The sequence below is a fragment of the Solanum verrucosum genome, unplaced genomic scaffold, assembly GCF_900185275.1.
Source record: "Solanum verrucosum unplaced genomic scaffold, falcon-dt-bn FXZP01000064.1, whole genome shotgun sequence".
Lineage (NCBI taxonomy): Eukaryota > Viridiplantae > Streptophyta > Magnoliopsida > Solanales > Solanaceae > Solanum > Solanum verrucosum.
This window is the reverse complement of record NW_026020144.1, coordinates 888,863-904,076: the sequence shown is the minus strand read 5'-3', so window position 1 is coordinate 904,076 and position 15,214 is coordinate 888,863. Positions and strand designations below refer to the sequence as shown.

General features: G+C 30.7%; 3 protein-coding genes across 3 annotated transcripts; 1 reads left to right on the top strand and 2 right to left on the bottom strand.

The window, feature by feature from the left end:
- Positions 1-601: 601 nt before the first annotated feature.
- LOC125827933 (pentatricopeptide repeat-containing protein At1g20300, mitochondrial-like) lies at positions 602-2,387 on the top strand. The gene has a single exon (XM_049507267.1). The coding sequence runs from the start codon at positions 651-653 to the stop codon at positions 2,292-2,294; it is 1,644 nt and encodes a 547-aa protein (XP_049363224.1). The 5' UTR covers positions 602-650; the 3' UTR covers positions 2,295-2,387.
- A 7,057-nt stretch (positions 2,388-9,444) lies between these two features.
- LOC125827948 (uncharacterized protein At1g76070) lies at positions 9,445-10,429 on the bottom strand. Its single transcript, XM_049507281.1, has one exon. The coding sequence runs from the start codon at positions 10,409-10,411 to the stop codon at positions 9,662-9,664; it is 750 nt and encodes a 249-aa protein (XP_049363238.1). The 5' UTR covers positions 10,412-10,429; the 3' UTR covers positions 9,445-9,661.
- A 2,439-nt stretch (positions 10,430-12,868) lies between these two features.
- On the bottom strand, positions 12,869-14,872 carry LOC125827946 (thioredoxin-like protein CDSP32, chloroplastic). Its single transcript, XM_049507279.1, has 2 exons — positions 14,315-14,872; positions 12,869-13,513 (listed from the first exon to the last, which is right to left on the bottom strand). Exons 1-2 carry the CDS (start codon positions 14,741-14,743, stop codon positions 13,052-13,054), a joined length of 891 nt encoding a protein of 296 aa, XP_049363236.1. The 5' UTR covers positions 14,744-14,872; the 3' UTR covers positions 12,869-13,051.
- Positions 14,873-15,214: the final 342 nt, after the last annotated feature.

The window sequence follows — 15,214 nt, the reverse complement described above, 5'->3', positions numbered from 1 at the left end:
AAAATATCTACTTGTAATTCTATATTATCACTTCGTGATTACAAGTATTATTATTTCTACGCAAATTAAGTATTGGGACCAAAAACACTTTTAACCCAACGTCTCAAATGCCAAACAATAATTTCACTAACAAATTCTAAGAACGTTTCACATGAAACCTTTTCCATTGAGTCATACAGTATCGTCTTCAACTCCCAATCACTTTAACGCCATTGATTAACATTGATTCTTTGACCTTTACATAATATAATGTTGTTTTAATATTCAGATTTTGATAGAGGTAGTTGCAAATCCTTTATTACTATAAGCTTCACTTTTTCGTTAGATATCTTCATCGGTATAAAAGATTATCATAATTTACTTTTAAATAATTTGGTGCAATGTAAATGTCAAAGGACTATAATTTCGTTATTTATAAACAATTATCAACACGGGTTAGGAAAAAAAATTGTTCTAATTTTAGTAGTATTAAAACCATTCCTAATTCCAAAAAGAATTGGATTAGTTTTTTTCTTCAATCTTTTTTTAATTAAATAAAATAAATTATTAGGGTTTCAAAAAAAAAGTGTTTGGGGTGGAGAGTGGGAGTGGGGTGGGGTGGGGTACATAGGTTAGTAGTTAGCAGCAAATTCCTGAACACAGCTGAATCCATGGCCGTCACAAAATCTATGGCACGCTTGAATTTCTGCCGCTATTTCCTCAGTTCATTCTCTTCTCAGAGCAAATTTAGATTCTTCAGCTCTGTTTCAACCTCTGAGATCGCCGCCGCCGGAGGAGGCGGCGGAAGTGACGGCGACGGTGAAGGTGAAAATGGGGGACCCATTTACCGAACTGAGGTGTTATCTGAAGAAGAAGCTCAAATAGCTGAAAAGATTCATTCTTTAATCAAAGATCATCACCGGAAAAACCCTACAGCTAGTCCCACTTCCATTCCCTTAAACCCTAACATCACTTTCCCAACTCTCTCCTTCGATTTTTCTAGTATCTCCGATAACCGGTCCATTTCCCCGCCGGTCGTCAGCCGGGTCATCGAGAAATGCGGGTCGGTTCGCCATGGTATCCCATTTTCACAGGCTCTAGCTTTCTTCAATTGGGCTGCAGCTCGTGATTCGTGTGGATCTTTCTTAAACCCTGAGCCTTACAATGAAATGATTGATCTTGCTGGAAAGGTACGTCAATTTGATGTTGCTTGGCATTTGATTGATTCAATGAAACTGAAAAATATCAAAATCCCAATTGAAACTTTTTCGATTTTGATTCGTCGTTATGTTCGTGCTGGTCTTGCTTCTGAAGCTGTTCATACGTTTAATCGAATGGAGGATTATGATTGTAAGCCAGATAGGAATGCTTTTTCTGTAGTTATAGGGATTTTGTGTAAGAAAAGAAGGGCAGCTGAAGCACAATCGTTTTTTGATAGCTTGAAGGATAAATTCGAGGCTGATGTTGTGTTATACACTAGTTTGGTTCATGGTTGGTGTCGAGCAGGTAATATATCCGAAGCAGAAAGGATTTTTCGAGATATGAAGGATGCAGGGGTCCAGCCTAATGTGTATACTTATTCTATTGTGATTGATGCATTGTGTAGGTCGGGGCAAACTACTCGTGCCTATGATGTTTTTTCGGAGATGATTGATGTTGGTTGTCAACCTAATGCTATTACGTTTAATAACCTTATGCGTGTCCACGTGAAGGCAGGGAGAACAGAGAAGGTACTCCAGGTGTATAATCAGATGAAGAGACTATCATGCTCTCCTGATGTTATCACGTATAACTTTTTGATCGATGCTCATTGTAGGGATGAGAATCGTGATGAAGCTCTTAAGGTGGTTAACGTTATGGCTAAGAAAGGATGTGAACCAAATGCTTCTACTTTTAACCCTATTTTTAGATGCATTGCCAAGGCTCGTGATGTAAATGCTGCTCATCGATTGTATGCCAAGATGAAGGAGTTGAACTGTAAGCCTAATACAGTGACGTGCAATATATTGATGAAGATGTTTGTGGAATCAAAATCTACTGACATGGTTATCAAGCTCAGAAAAGAAATGGACGAGAATGAAGTAGAGCCTAATGTGAACACTTTCAAGATTCTGATTTCCATGTACTGTGGGATGGGACATTGGAATAATGCTTATAAATATTTCAGAGAAATGATCGAGGAGAAGTGCTTGAGACCAAGTGAGTCGGTTTATGACATGGTTCTAAAGCAATTAAGGAAGGCAGGGCAACTAAGGAAACACGAAGAATTGGTGGAGAAGATGGTTGATCGGGGCTTTGCTACTCGTTCTGTGTAAAAGGCGTTTGGAATGTAGAACATATCAAAGCTTGGAGGAGAGAAGCCTTTTTCGATCTTGCATTGGTACTCCACTCTTCACTTTTGTCTACTTACTGCTGGAACATTTCAATCATAGTAGCAAATTCATTTCCTTTTAGTAAGTTAAGTGAAGATCGTTTTTCTTTCTGCTGAATGATAACTTAAATGAGAAATATCACGCGTCTGTTGATCTCAGATAATCAAGGTAAAGACATTAGAGTGTTTGATCTTGCAGTATAGACTTTAACTCGTATCGGGTTGTTTTCCCTTCTAAATTTTTGAGTACATTGTACAATATTTTGCTTCTTTTTGCCATGTAAGTCAAAGAGTAATCAAATGTTTGGATACACTTTTCTTGAAATAAAGTTTAGCATAGTACATTGCATAAATGACATGTCAAATTATATTGAGAGTGTAAATAATCTTTACATTGTCAACGTATATAACTTAATTTAAATCCGTTGGATCGGACCTTTTCAGGGGGCCTTTGGAGTGGTCATCTGAATTGCTAGCCCCGGCAACGAGTTAAACGACTGCAGCCTCTGTGATAATGATTAGCTGCAGAGCTTGAAAATGCGACAAGTAAAATGAAGCAAAGAACAATAACAACGTTAATGTTTTTGTTTCCACTTGTTGATGCCATTTTCTTGGTTATGTTTTTTTTTGTGGATATTAGAGACTAAAAAATCGTTAATATTTATACTAATGTTCAATTCTATTAATATGTAAAAATAGCCTAAGGTAGTACGAATTTTGAGGAATTCCATTGAAATTTGGACAAAGATATTTCTTATTCCCTTTTCTCGTAATGTTTGTGGTTTGTTAAAATTTTGATACTACAAAATAGAGATAAATCCAAAATTTTAAAGATTAATATTATTCAAAATTTCGTCGATCCGATGTTACTAATTTTAGTTTTTGTATTGAAACCTCATTTTATTACAAATGTATGTTTTCATCAAAATAATAAGAAAAAAAAAAAAAAAAAAAAAAAAAGAAAGAAGAAAATATACGTCTGAAAGAAAAATAGCTAGTACTAGTGAAAGAGCGTATATTCTATAACGAAATTAAAATATTTTGAGAACTCTACAGAGATCAAATTAGTTCTTAGCGAGCAAATTATATTTTTTAACTTCTATCATTCCCAAATTCTCAATCCGACTACACCGACATGTATCTCTATCATTCACAAATTCTCAATCCGACTCGACCTATACGTATCTCTAATCTCTATCATTCACAAATTCTCAATCCGACTCGACCTACACGTATCTCTATCATTCACATATAGGTAATCTTTTAAAAAATAGTCAAAGTTAACCTAATATTTAGCAATGTTAATTTTTTTTTACCAATAAGTAGAATATCAAAAGTAATATCATACTTTTGGAGTATTTCAAATCTATTTCATCAAATCAAAATAAAAGAAATGGTTCGGTACATTTTTTAAGTAGAATGCCAATAACTTCCTATATTTGAATGTAGTTTAAAAATCTATTTGAAGTGAAAAAAGAAAAAGAAAAAACTGATTTGTTTTACTTTTTTTTTCATCAGATGATTTGATTTACTTGGGGCTCTATTTTTGGCGCTTAAATCAGATGCTTTTGTGGGCTTAAAGTATTATTCACCTTGCGCGATAATTAAGGAGCGTGAATTTGAATTTCTCCCCAAAATAAAAAATAAATTTCGAAATTAATTGACTAATTAGTTATAAGAATGTGTATGTTACTATAGAGATCAAGGGGAAACCGATTATTCATGTAAAATCGAAGAGCAAATGATTTATTAATTCCTCATGTTTATTTCACATATACATGAATTGATACATAACTTTTCGAAGAAACAATTAAATAACATAGTAGTATTAAAGTATATTAATAGTGTAGATATTTATTATATTTTCAACATATATATATATAATGACGCGAATCGACCTTTTTAGGGTTGGCTATCTGTATCTTTGCGGCAACGAGTTAGAGCACTGCATCCTCTGTGATAATGATTAGGTGGATTTTTTGATTTTTCGCCGCTTGTACTATGATTTGGTGGAAACTTTATATGTTTTTTGCTATCGGAAACATCCTTCGCAGAGCTTGAAAATGCGATAAGTAAAATGAAGCAAAGAACAATAATAACATTAATGTTTTTGTTTCCACTTATTGAAGCCATTTCTTCGATATGTTTTTTTGATGTATATGGACATTAAAAATTTGTTAATATTTATACTAATGTTCAATTCTATTAATATGTAAAAATAGCCTAAGGTAGTACGAATTTCGAGGAATTCCGTTGAAATTTGGATAGAGACTACTATTTGTTATTCCTTGGTCTCAAAAACAATTTGTGGTTAGTTAAAATTTTAACCAAAATTAGTGGTGGATCAAATATAGTCAAACTTAAAATTTTCATACGGGGCATTGATAGTTCCTTATATTTGCAATATTGATATAATTTTTTATCCTTTTTCAAATTATCGTCTATTTTTAACGTTTTATTTTGTTCATAATTTAGTATATGAAATGTTAAGTCGTTTTCCTCTCTATGATAAGTAGAAACAATTACTTCATTTGAGCAAAGATGAGAAGAAGAGTGCTCTCACCTTTATGTTATTGCACGTGAAATAAATTGACGTGATGAACTTCTAATTTTTTAAAAAAAAAAGAAAAAAGAAGAGAGAGACTATTAACCTGTTTGGATTGATTTAAAAAAAAGTAGTTCTTAAATAAAAAATAAAAAGTCAAACTTAAATAACTTTTTTAAGTCAAAAAATAAAAAGTAGGGGATACTTATTTTTGGTTTTAAACTTATTTTAAGTCATTTTAAACTTATTTTAAATTATTTTTTTAACCTTGACAAAAACTTCCTAACTTAATTTAAGTTATTTTTGGCTTATTTTAAGTTATTTTATATTTGTCAAATACTTTCAGAAATAAAAAACTGACTTAAAATAGGTTTGACCAACTTTTAAGTCAATCTAAACACCCTTTAAAGTATGAGGGTGGACCAAAAATGTACTAATACTATAAATATGGAGGACCATTAGTGCTTCATGTAAAAGAACAGAGATGATATTGAATCTAACCCAAAAATAAGTGGTCGATTTAAGATTTTTCTCAAAAAAAAGATGCAGCAATAAATAAATCAAGAACCAACTTCTCATGTTGAATTTGTGAACATTGTTACATAAGAATAAAGTGTTTTGTTATTGAAAAACGAAAATGTTAAACTCAATAGTACAAATTATTAAAAATCTGTTATTGACTTATTGCTTTCTCAGAGCTAGAACTCGAGATTCGAGAATTAGGTGCCATCACCCCGGGTGCGGTCCAAATTACCACCACGACAACGAGTTAAAGGACTGCAGCCTCTTGTATAAGGATTTGCTGGAATTTTTGGTTGATTTTTAGTCTCATTTAGAGGTGATGGAAATTTTATGTACTTAATGGCATTAGAAACCTCAAAAAACATGAAAATACAATTAGTGAAAAGCAAATTAGAATAACAACGTTATTTTTTGTATTTCCACTTGACATAGTCATTTCTTGGTGATGGTATATGTGAAAGTTACATGAAGCATAAATAATGCAATTTAATGAACTTGTAACTTGCCTTCAAGGTATAGTAATTAAGAAAATTGAGATACATCATGTATTGGATTTTTTTACTAATCATATTAATTAAAGAGGAACGTGAATTGATAGTAAGTAGTAGTAATTAACATGAAACGGAAGGAGTAGTTAATTAAAGGAAGTCTTCTTTTGTGTTTTTTTTTAACTATCTCGTGTTATTTACTTATTAACTTGCAATTTCAAAGGGGTGATTTACAAGAATGATCTTGGGTGAGCGATTTTGATTTTTTTACTTCACTTTGTCCTAGGAACAAAACTTCAAATTTAACAATGTTTTACTTTTGACTTTTGACGTTGAAGGTTTTCTTATGTGGTAAACGAGAGTCAAAAGTTCAAGATCACCTATTTTAATTTTATGATTATTGGGTGTAATATTCATCATTCAATCTGATTCATGATATCTTTATTCCTCGAGATCAAGATTTTTGCATGTTAGACTTACAGAAACACTTGAGAAAAATCTTATACCTAGATTAAATATTGATTCGTTGGAATTTTGATAATATGGACTTTTAGTTTATGAATTTTAAACCATATTTTTTTTCACTTACAAAAGTTCAAATAGTCAAAGAAAATAATGGAAGCGGGTCAATAGGAGAATCCTTAAAAACTTTGTGCTAATTGTTTCGAGATCCAATATTCTCCTCTTATCCCAAAGTTTTCCCATAAAATTGTAATTAGATTCTATTCTTCTCCCACCATTCCCCAAAATAAAGATGGAATATAAAATTTACGTGTTTCTATAATAAACTATAATAATACGGGTAAACAATATAAATCCCACTAGTTTAGGAGCTAATTACCTCTCTTCCCGTGAGTTTTCGATATTACAATTTCTGCCATATTTTGGTTTCAAATACATGTACATAACATGTTTAGATACATGTATCTCGGATACATACTATGCAGATACATCTAATTATATGTATCTAAATATAAAAGGTAGTTTAGATACATGTATCTCGGATACATGCTAAGCAGATACATCTAATTATATGTATATAAATATGGAAAGTAACGTAAACACATCAATTTAGGAGGAAATCACGCGTTTTCCTATTAATTTCTTCTCCAATTCTTCCATGAATTTCCTCTCCCAAAAATTTCAAAAAAATAATAAATTTCTTCTCATTTTTTTGAGCATCAGAATTTTTTTCTTATAGGTACATAATCTTAATTCAGATACGTGTACACTTTATGAGATACACAAATTTTTAATTAGATACATGTATATACACACAACTAACTAGATACATATTTTTACCACCATCTCTCTTCCCTTTCCCCTTCGTCTCTCTCATCTTTGGCAGTAGAAAAAGTGGCCATTGATGCCACTAGTAAGAAAATAATAAGTGTTTTGCTGTCAAATCAGTTCAATATACAAAAGTTTTGATTCTTCAAGTTATAATTAATTAGATATTAGACTTCCGCATGTTGATATATAGTCTTAGAGAAGACATGCCCATTGATGCATTCTTCTGCTCCATCATTGTCTTTTGGGATGCGATGGGAGTGGAAGGATTAGGAGAGAGAGTAGGTTGATCATTTGGAGTGACGATAAATTAGGGGAGAGGGGATGACGTGAGAGATAATTTGAATTGCTAATCGGAATTTGAATTTTAAGATAATTATTCAACACAATATTTAAGGAACTTGTATAACTGATTAAATTTTTTAAAATATATGATATAATTATTAAAAATGATATTATATGTAATTGTTTTAAACTAGAGGTAAAATAAGTATATATGATAGTGAATTATGTTTAGATAAGTAGTTTTTCCTTCTTTTTTTAGTAACATTTTAATTTCAGCTTTTCACGTGACATGTTTAAGGCTACAAGATCAAAGGGCATTTTGTACATTTGACATAACTTTAATTTAGGACCACAAGATTCAAAAATCTTCTTTATTTCTTAAACTCCGTGCCAAGTAAAACTAGACCATTCTTTGTGAAACGGAGGGAGTATGATTTACAATCGTGTATATATATACTCGCATATATTCTTAAAGTTACACAATAGATCCGATTGGCAAACACGAACTAACTCAAATTCAAAGAAAGAGTTGTCACTTTAATTGCAAACTCATCATACATTCAACTCTTATAACGATCTTAAAGTATGATGAGTTTATAACTATTACCGTAGATCCGTCGCTACGAACATCACGCACACGAAATTAAAGAAAGAATAGCTACTTGACAGCTAGTCGGACGTATTTTTAATTAAAATCTTGTAGTAGGTCAATGCCAATGTTGGTTTTATAATTATAAGGAGTTAACCAAGTAAACGTAAACAATCAACCATTATTTTATTTTTCTAACTTATAATTTAAAAATCAAGTGGAATTGTAAATCAGAAGGCAACAATTTAATGGTAGTAGCTGCTTCCACGTTACATTACTTATATTACATGTAAGGTTCAATTGATATATATATATATCATACCCTTCTTGTATATTATATTATGAGTATATCCATGAGTTATATATATCATACACATTACGTAAATGCTTACGACATTCTGCAGCTATTAGATTGCTATTGACTTTATATGTACATGTCTTTTTCTTAATAATTATATATAATTACCAATTCTATAGTATTAATCATTTTGAGATCTGACGAAATGATAAATGTTTTCTAGTTTTAATCGATAGTCTCAAATTTATAATTTGATCTCACGAATAATGTTATATTTGTTTGTTGTGCTAAACTCTTTATAATGGACTTTCTTAATCGAATCAAAAATGTATTTTTTTAAACGTGCAAAAATTTCATACTCCAAACAATTAAAAATATGCTCTAACAAATTATCTGTACAACATTAAAGAATATGTGAAATATCTTTGAAAACTATGGTCCAAATTCAATTTTGGCTGCTTATTTGGACCCTACCCAAAAACTGCATAATAATAGTTGCCACCAAACAAAATTTGTTGTTAGATGTGAAGTATGAACATACATATGCCAATTACGTGTGTGTACCACAAAAATTACGTGTCCGATCAAAATAACACTTTTTTTTTTTCATTTGGTATTTAAAGTTTTAATTAAATTTGAACAGTGTACTGCATAACCGACGCTCCCCATATGATTTTTTTTATCCTTTTACTAGTGTATTTTTTCTCCATTTAGTAGGGTTGATATTAGACGACTTTTTATTGTTGTTCTAATTTTGAATCCCCCCCCCCCCACCCCATTTAGTACTAGGGTTGATATTAGACGCCTTTTTTTTGTTCCAATTTTGAATTAAGAACGTGGCCACAAGGTTCATACAATTTTTTCCCTTCTATCTCGAAGTATCTGTTCACCCGAAATTCTATCGCCAAACGAATTTTAATCGTAACATGAATATATATCAGAGTTCAAAATCCTCCAAAATCCTAGATTACGATTTATTATTTTCAAAATTCGCGTGCCTCTATATTTTTGAAAGATTCGAGCAAAATATCATTTCCAAGTAAACTAAGTATAGGGTGAAATGAATAAAGAACAACGAATCAATGAAAAGGACAAGCTTTAATCGTAACATGAATATATACAGGATTTCATAAAAATAAAACTAAACTATATTACTTAAATAGTTGAATTCTTCAAAAATATTGTCATACCTGTATCAGATCCAAGATTCAAGTAACATAGTTTACAACATGATCATTTGTAAACTAATTATAAGCTTAAATGAATCAACAACACCAAAATCAACTAAACAAACTTATTTTTTCAATTGAAGAGGATTTGGTTTTGTCATAGTTCTTCTTTTCCATAAATTAATTTCCTTTTTTGGCTCCAAAGTAAAATTTGGTCTATTATCTCTTCCTACTAAAATTGGAGCTGAAAATGGAATTATTACCTCTTCTTCATCTTCATCTTCATCTTCATCTCCAACGCGATAATTATCTCTATCATCATCGGAATAATATTTCCGATGATCATCAGGTGTAATTTGTACGTTTTTCCAATCGAAATTCGATAAATTACCTTCACGACCACTAGCATATTTCCTCATTTGACTCAAACAGGGTGCTCTGTTTTCTACTTCACAAATAATATCACTTGAATTTTTATTAACATCGATTTTTCTTCGTCTTTGAAATATATTTCTAAAATTAGAGCTTGATGACGATTTCTTCTTCTTATTACTCGGATTTTTTTCCAGTGATTTGGGGCATTCCTTTTTCTTCGATTTATTGAGATTCTTCCTCTGTTTGATCTGACCAATGCACGAAACTTTTGGCGATGTTGGTTCTTCTTGATTTGTTTCGCTATTTGATTTTCTATTTCTAGCTTCAACTGGGATTATTGATATAATTGGACCAGAAAATCCTTTGTGATTATGATGAAATCTTTTTTCTCTACCAGGACTAAAAGGGTGATTTTGGAATATAACTGTTGCTGCTACTGCTTTTGGTAAAAACTTCAAGATCATGTTTTTCTTTGGCTTGGTTGGTTTTTCCTTCTCCATTTTACAATTTTTTTTAGATTTTTTGAATTTTTGTTGGTGTTGATATGAAGAAAAAAAATATCTTAGTTTTTGATGTTGAAATGAATAAATTTGAGATGTTTAGGTTGTATTTATATAGGGGTGGGTGGGTGGGTGGGGGAAGGGTACAAGAAAGGAGGTTATATAAAGGTAAGGATTGGATTATTGACTGAGAAAATGTCTAAAGAGTCAAAAATAGATAAATACTATTGACTAAGCAAAACCACAGGACAAATCAGTGTAATAAGTATTAAATAAGATAAGATTGATTTTATTTTGATGCAATTTTATTTAATTTTTTGGAGATTTTTCATAAATATAAAGGTTTTGAAAATATTAATGTTCCCCAGCTAAATATATAATATTAATTTGGGGGAAATCATTATGTATAGATTGTATAAAATTTAAAATAGTCTATAATTAAAGATGTTAATAGACAAATATGAGTTAAATTGACTTTGTGTATTTATACATATTGTATATGTCCGCAACCTTTGGGTTGGAAGTAGGGTGTTTACCATCTGAACAATTTTCTCTTGTCATAGTTGTAGGGTGTAATTTTTTTCTTCTATTAATTTATTGATGATGGTGGTGTTTTGTGTTTGCTTTCTTATTAAAATTGCTTTGAGATGTTATACTTGAATTGAGGGTCTATCACAAAAATAGTTTTTTTTTTTTAATCTCTATGTGATAGAGGTAAATCTGCATAACTCTATCCTCCTTAAACATCACCCGTAAAACTACACCATAATTATAGTTGATATTTTGGATTCAATTAACTTACGCGTTTCAGATATGAATTTCAAATATTAAGTTTATAAGTTTTCAATGTTAAATTTGCTAAATTTCAATATTCTTTAGATTATAGGACACAAAATATGTATTAAATAACTCTACCCCCAATAAAATTAAACTTAAGCAGATTGGAAGATATACCTAATATTCTTTGCCTAGCTAAATTTGAACATGAGATCTTTCTTGTTTCTTGTTCACTTCATTAAGCAAAGCAATTAATAGTTCAAAACTAAGTAGTATTACGTATTTACTATTCCACTTCATATTAGTTGTGTATTTTTTTCTTTATATATCTTTGATGAAATAATAAATAAGAAGAATAGTTTTACTAATTTACCATCTTAGAAATTTTCTTACACTTTCAAAATCATTAATTATAAGGGTAAATGAAAAAAATTAATTAATTCCATCTTGATTTATAAATTAATAAATAATTTGAGATAACTATTTTTAGTAACGTGAACAACAAATATAGAATGTAGAAGTATATTCAAATCTTAAAAGGCGTGAAACTACGTGCTAAATCAACTTTGCCGACATACTAGGAGTTGTTGTCCAATACAAGTTGCCATTGCTAATTAATTAGTACATTAATTGACCTGTTAAACTTATCAAATTAACTCCTAGGCATTTTCTTAATCTTTGTTGTACTTTTTCTCTTTTAGGTAGCTAGAGAATTAGTGTCACGTAACGTAATATATACAGCAACAAAAAAAACGACTCAATCTCAAATTATATTATATTATATCTAGCTTCTGATTTGTTTTTTAATATAAATAAACTCAATTTATTTAACATTAATGAAGCTTACCTAATTGCTTAATTTATTATTTGATGGGATAAAATCAAGATAATGAATAATCAAAATCTCCTTTGTCATAACGTTTAGTGGCAGAGGCAAATTCGAGATATAAAATTATTGCAATCAAAATTGTATATAATACTAGTGGTAAACCTAGAAATTTTGTTAGGAATATCTAAAATTTAATATATATGTATGAAAAATATTTTTTATCAATATGTTACGCACAATTTTCTATAGTAACGTATATAATTTTTTGAAAGAAGGGTATCCGTAATACAAATACAAACTTAAGCCCATAATGATCGTCTCACAAATCAAATGTCCCAGTGATAAAATATAAATACCCTCAACATTTCTCAACAAATTTTAGTAAGTAACCTTAACACCTTGTTATATAAGAATTTTTTTGATAAGTGCCTAATTTAATATTGCGACATAATGTGATGCCTCAACATTTCTCAACAAATTTTAGTAAGTAACCTTAACACCTAGTAATATAAGAATTTTTTCGATAAGTGCCTAATTTAATATTGCGACATAACATGATGCCTCAACAAATTTTAGTAAGTAACCTTAACTCCTTGTTATATAAGAATTTCTTCGTTAAGCGCCTAATTTAATATTGCAACATAACGTCATCACATGACTCAACTAGAACATCACAAGACCTCAACTAATCTAGTTGAGTCATGTAATGATCGAACTCACCACCTCAATAATATTTCACTCTCTTCCCATCCTTAAACATTTTTTCTAAGTTAGGATTTTTCGAGCGCTTTAATTAAGATCATTTCAAGCTAAATGATTCAACAAAATCAAGGGTAATAAGGATTACTTAACTAAGAACATTCTCATTCAAAATCAATTATCATGACAATCTTAATCACTTACAACATAGTTCACAAACTAAACATACCAAAACTTAAATCTCAACTTGGTTTTTTTCCCACTTAACTAGTCCCCATAATCATTTAACACAAATCAAATGTCCCAATTGAGTATATAATATAACTTCAACAATTTTAATAAGTAACCCTAACTCCTTGGTATCTAAGAATTTCTCCAATAAGTTCACCTTTCCCAGAACCAACATACCTTCCACAAATCTCACCATCTCTTATAAACAAAAATGTAGGCACTTCAATAACATCCATGTCTTTCAAAAACTGCATACAACTATCATTCTCATCGCCATTCATTCTCGCGAACACGACTGTATCAGCCATCTGCTTCGATAGCTTGATCACCGTTGGATAAACTTTCACACATGGTCCACAATGCTTCAATCCAACATCCAGGACTATTAACTTTTTATCGATTTTGTGATCTTCGATTACCTTTTCAACGTCTTCTCTGCTGTGGAGCTGCACTACTTCCGAGTGGCTGTCACCGTAGTAGAGTACATCACCCGCTAGTTGGTCCGGCCCAATGCCTTCTTCCTCGTGGATCTTCTCCATGCTTTTGTAGAAGTTGAAATGTGGTACCTATAGGGAAAAAAAAAAGAGACCTTAATATTTCATTTATCTTTTAATCATCTCGAGTTTGATAGTAATTGATAACAATAGGGGTATATATGAGCCACGAGGGGTATATCAACTTTAAATGACAAAGTTGAGGGGTATATCAGACACTTTTCTCTATTATTATCGGGTCGTGCACGTTATATATATGGGTGGAAGTTGTAGCGAGATAGTAACTATAGACTTTACTTTATACATTGGAATGTAAGGGTCATAGTGTGTTTAGTACGAGTTCAATCAAAACTAGTAACTAATTTGGCTCATCCTATATATTTATCGTGAAATTCACCAAGTATATTATACATATAAACTTCAAGTTTTGAACCAATAAATTTCAAATGCTCGATCCATGTCTAGTTATTAAAGAGATCATCTTAAGAAGGGGTTGTAGGTTTACTTTATATGGATTCACTATACTGTTTAGTATTATAATGCGAAATATATAAAAAAAAATCACTAAAATTTCAATTAATATTATAGTTTTGAAGTTTGATTTCAAAATATCTGGCTAAGATTTTCCAAAATTGAACCTATCAAGTTAGTCTGAATATTGGAATCGCCTCTGATCGAAAGCTAGATCTAGTTCCATTATATTATATATACGCCAATCAATTTACTAGTTATATTCCATGTATATCTCCATCCATTTCAATTCATGTAACATCAAGATCGACAAGTTAAATTTCTTAAAACTGCATGCTTATTTAGACTATAGTCACATAAATTGAAACATACGTAATAATATGTGTAAATTTCTAACGTTACCTTGTCAATCTTTTCCCTCCGGCAGAGTGCCTTAGTCTTGTCCGTTTCATCTCCGATCACCAACAAGAAATCGACATCGTTACACGTCTTACTTAAATTCACCATAAAAGGATAAATATTTTTGGAACGTTCACTATCTTTGCCTGCAAATTCAACCACAACTAGTCGATTTTTCGCCTTTTTTAATGCTTCATCCAATTCCTCCATACTATTAACCTTTTGTACTCTTTCACTTTTGGCCACTTTTTTCTCAACATCAGGTGCTGCTGTTGCCTTTGTAATCAATAAGGGCTTGTTTGTTTTGAGGTTCTTGAAAATTGATTGTTTGGATTTCTCAAAAGGGAAATTGGAGTAAAGTGAAGGGCTAATTTTTGTAATTGAAGCTAGATTTGGAGAGGGTTTGAGCAAAAAATTTGTGAGAGTTGCCATAGATTAAAGAATTTTTTTTTCAAGAATAGCCACAAAAGAAAGAGGGATGTCAAGTTTAGAAGAAAGGGGGGAATAGAAGTGTAGTTGATATGAGGTTGTGACACTATTGGATTGGAGTATCTATAGAAATCAACTTGATAGACTTTGGTTACATAAGAACCACATATATATGAAAAGAATATCAAGTTATCTAGATTTTTTTGCTTATTTGTTGTCTTTATATGTGATATTCTTTGGGTCTTATAAAAATCATAAAAAAAGAGTTTGATAGGCAATTGACTTGTAATTTGTTTGCCAAGTTTTTAAAAATTAATTTTATTTTATTTTTTAAAAAAAGTTGATAAGAAACAATTGTGTGATAAGAAATTTTAAAAATACTTTTGAACGTAATTAATGTTTGATCAAACTTTTAAAAAGTGTATTTATATTTTTCTCAAAAATGCTTTTAGTAAAAATTACCTTTTTAGCTTC

Bases quoted from the DNA above. Each gene is read 5' to 3' on its own strand.
- LOC125827946 (XM_049507279.1), bottom strand. From the start codon at position 14,743: ATGGCAACTCTCACAAATTTTTTGCTCAAACCCTCTCCAAATCTAGCT. The intron at 13,514-14,314 runs GTAACGTTAGAA...TTTTCCCTATAG, and splicing joins GGAGGGAAAAGATTGACAAG to GTACCACATTTCAACTTCTA.
- LOC125827948 (XM_049507281.1), bottom strand. From the start codon at position 10,411: ATGGAGAAGGAAAAACCAACCAAGCCAAAGAAAAACATGATCTTGAAG.
- LOC125827933 (XM_049507267.1), top strand. From the start codon at position 651: ATGGCCGTCACAAAATCTATGGCACGCTTGAATTTCTGCCGCTATTTC.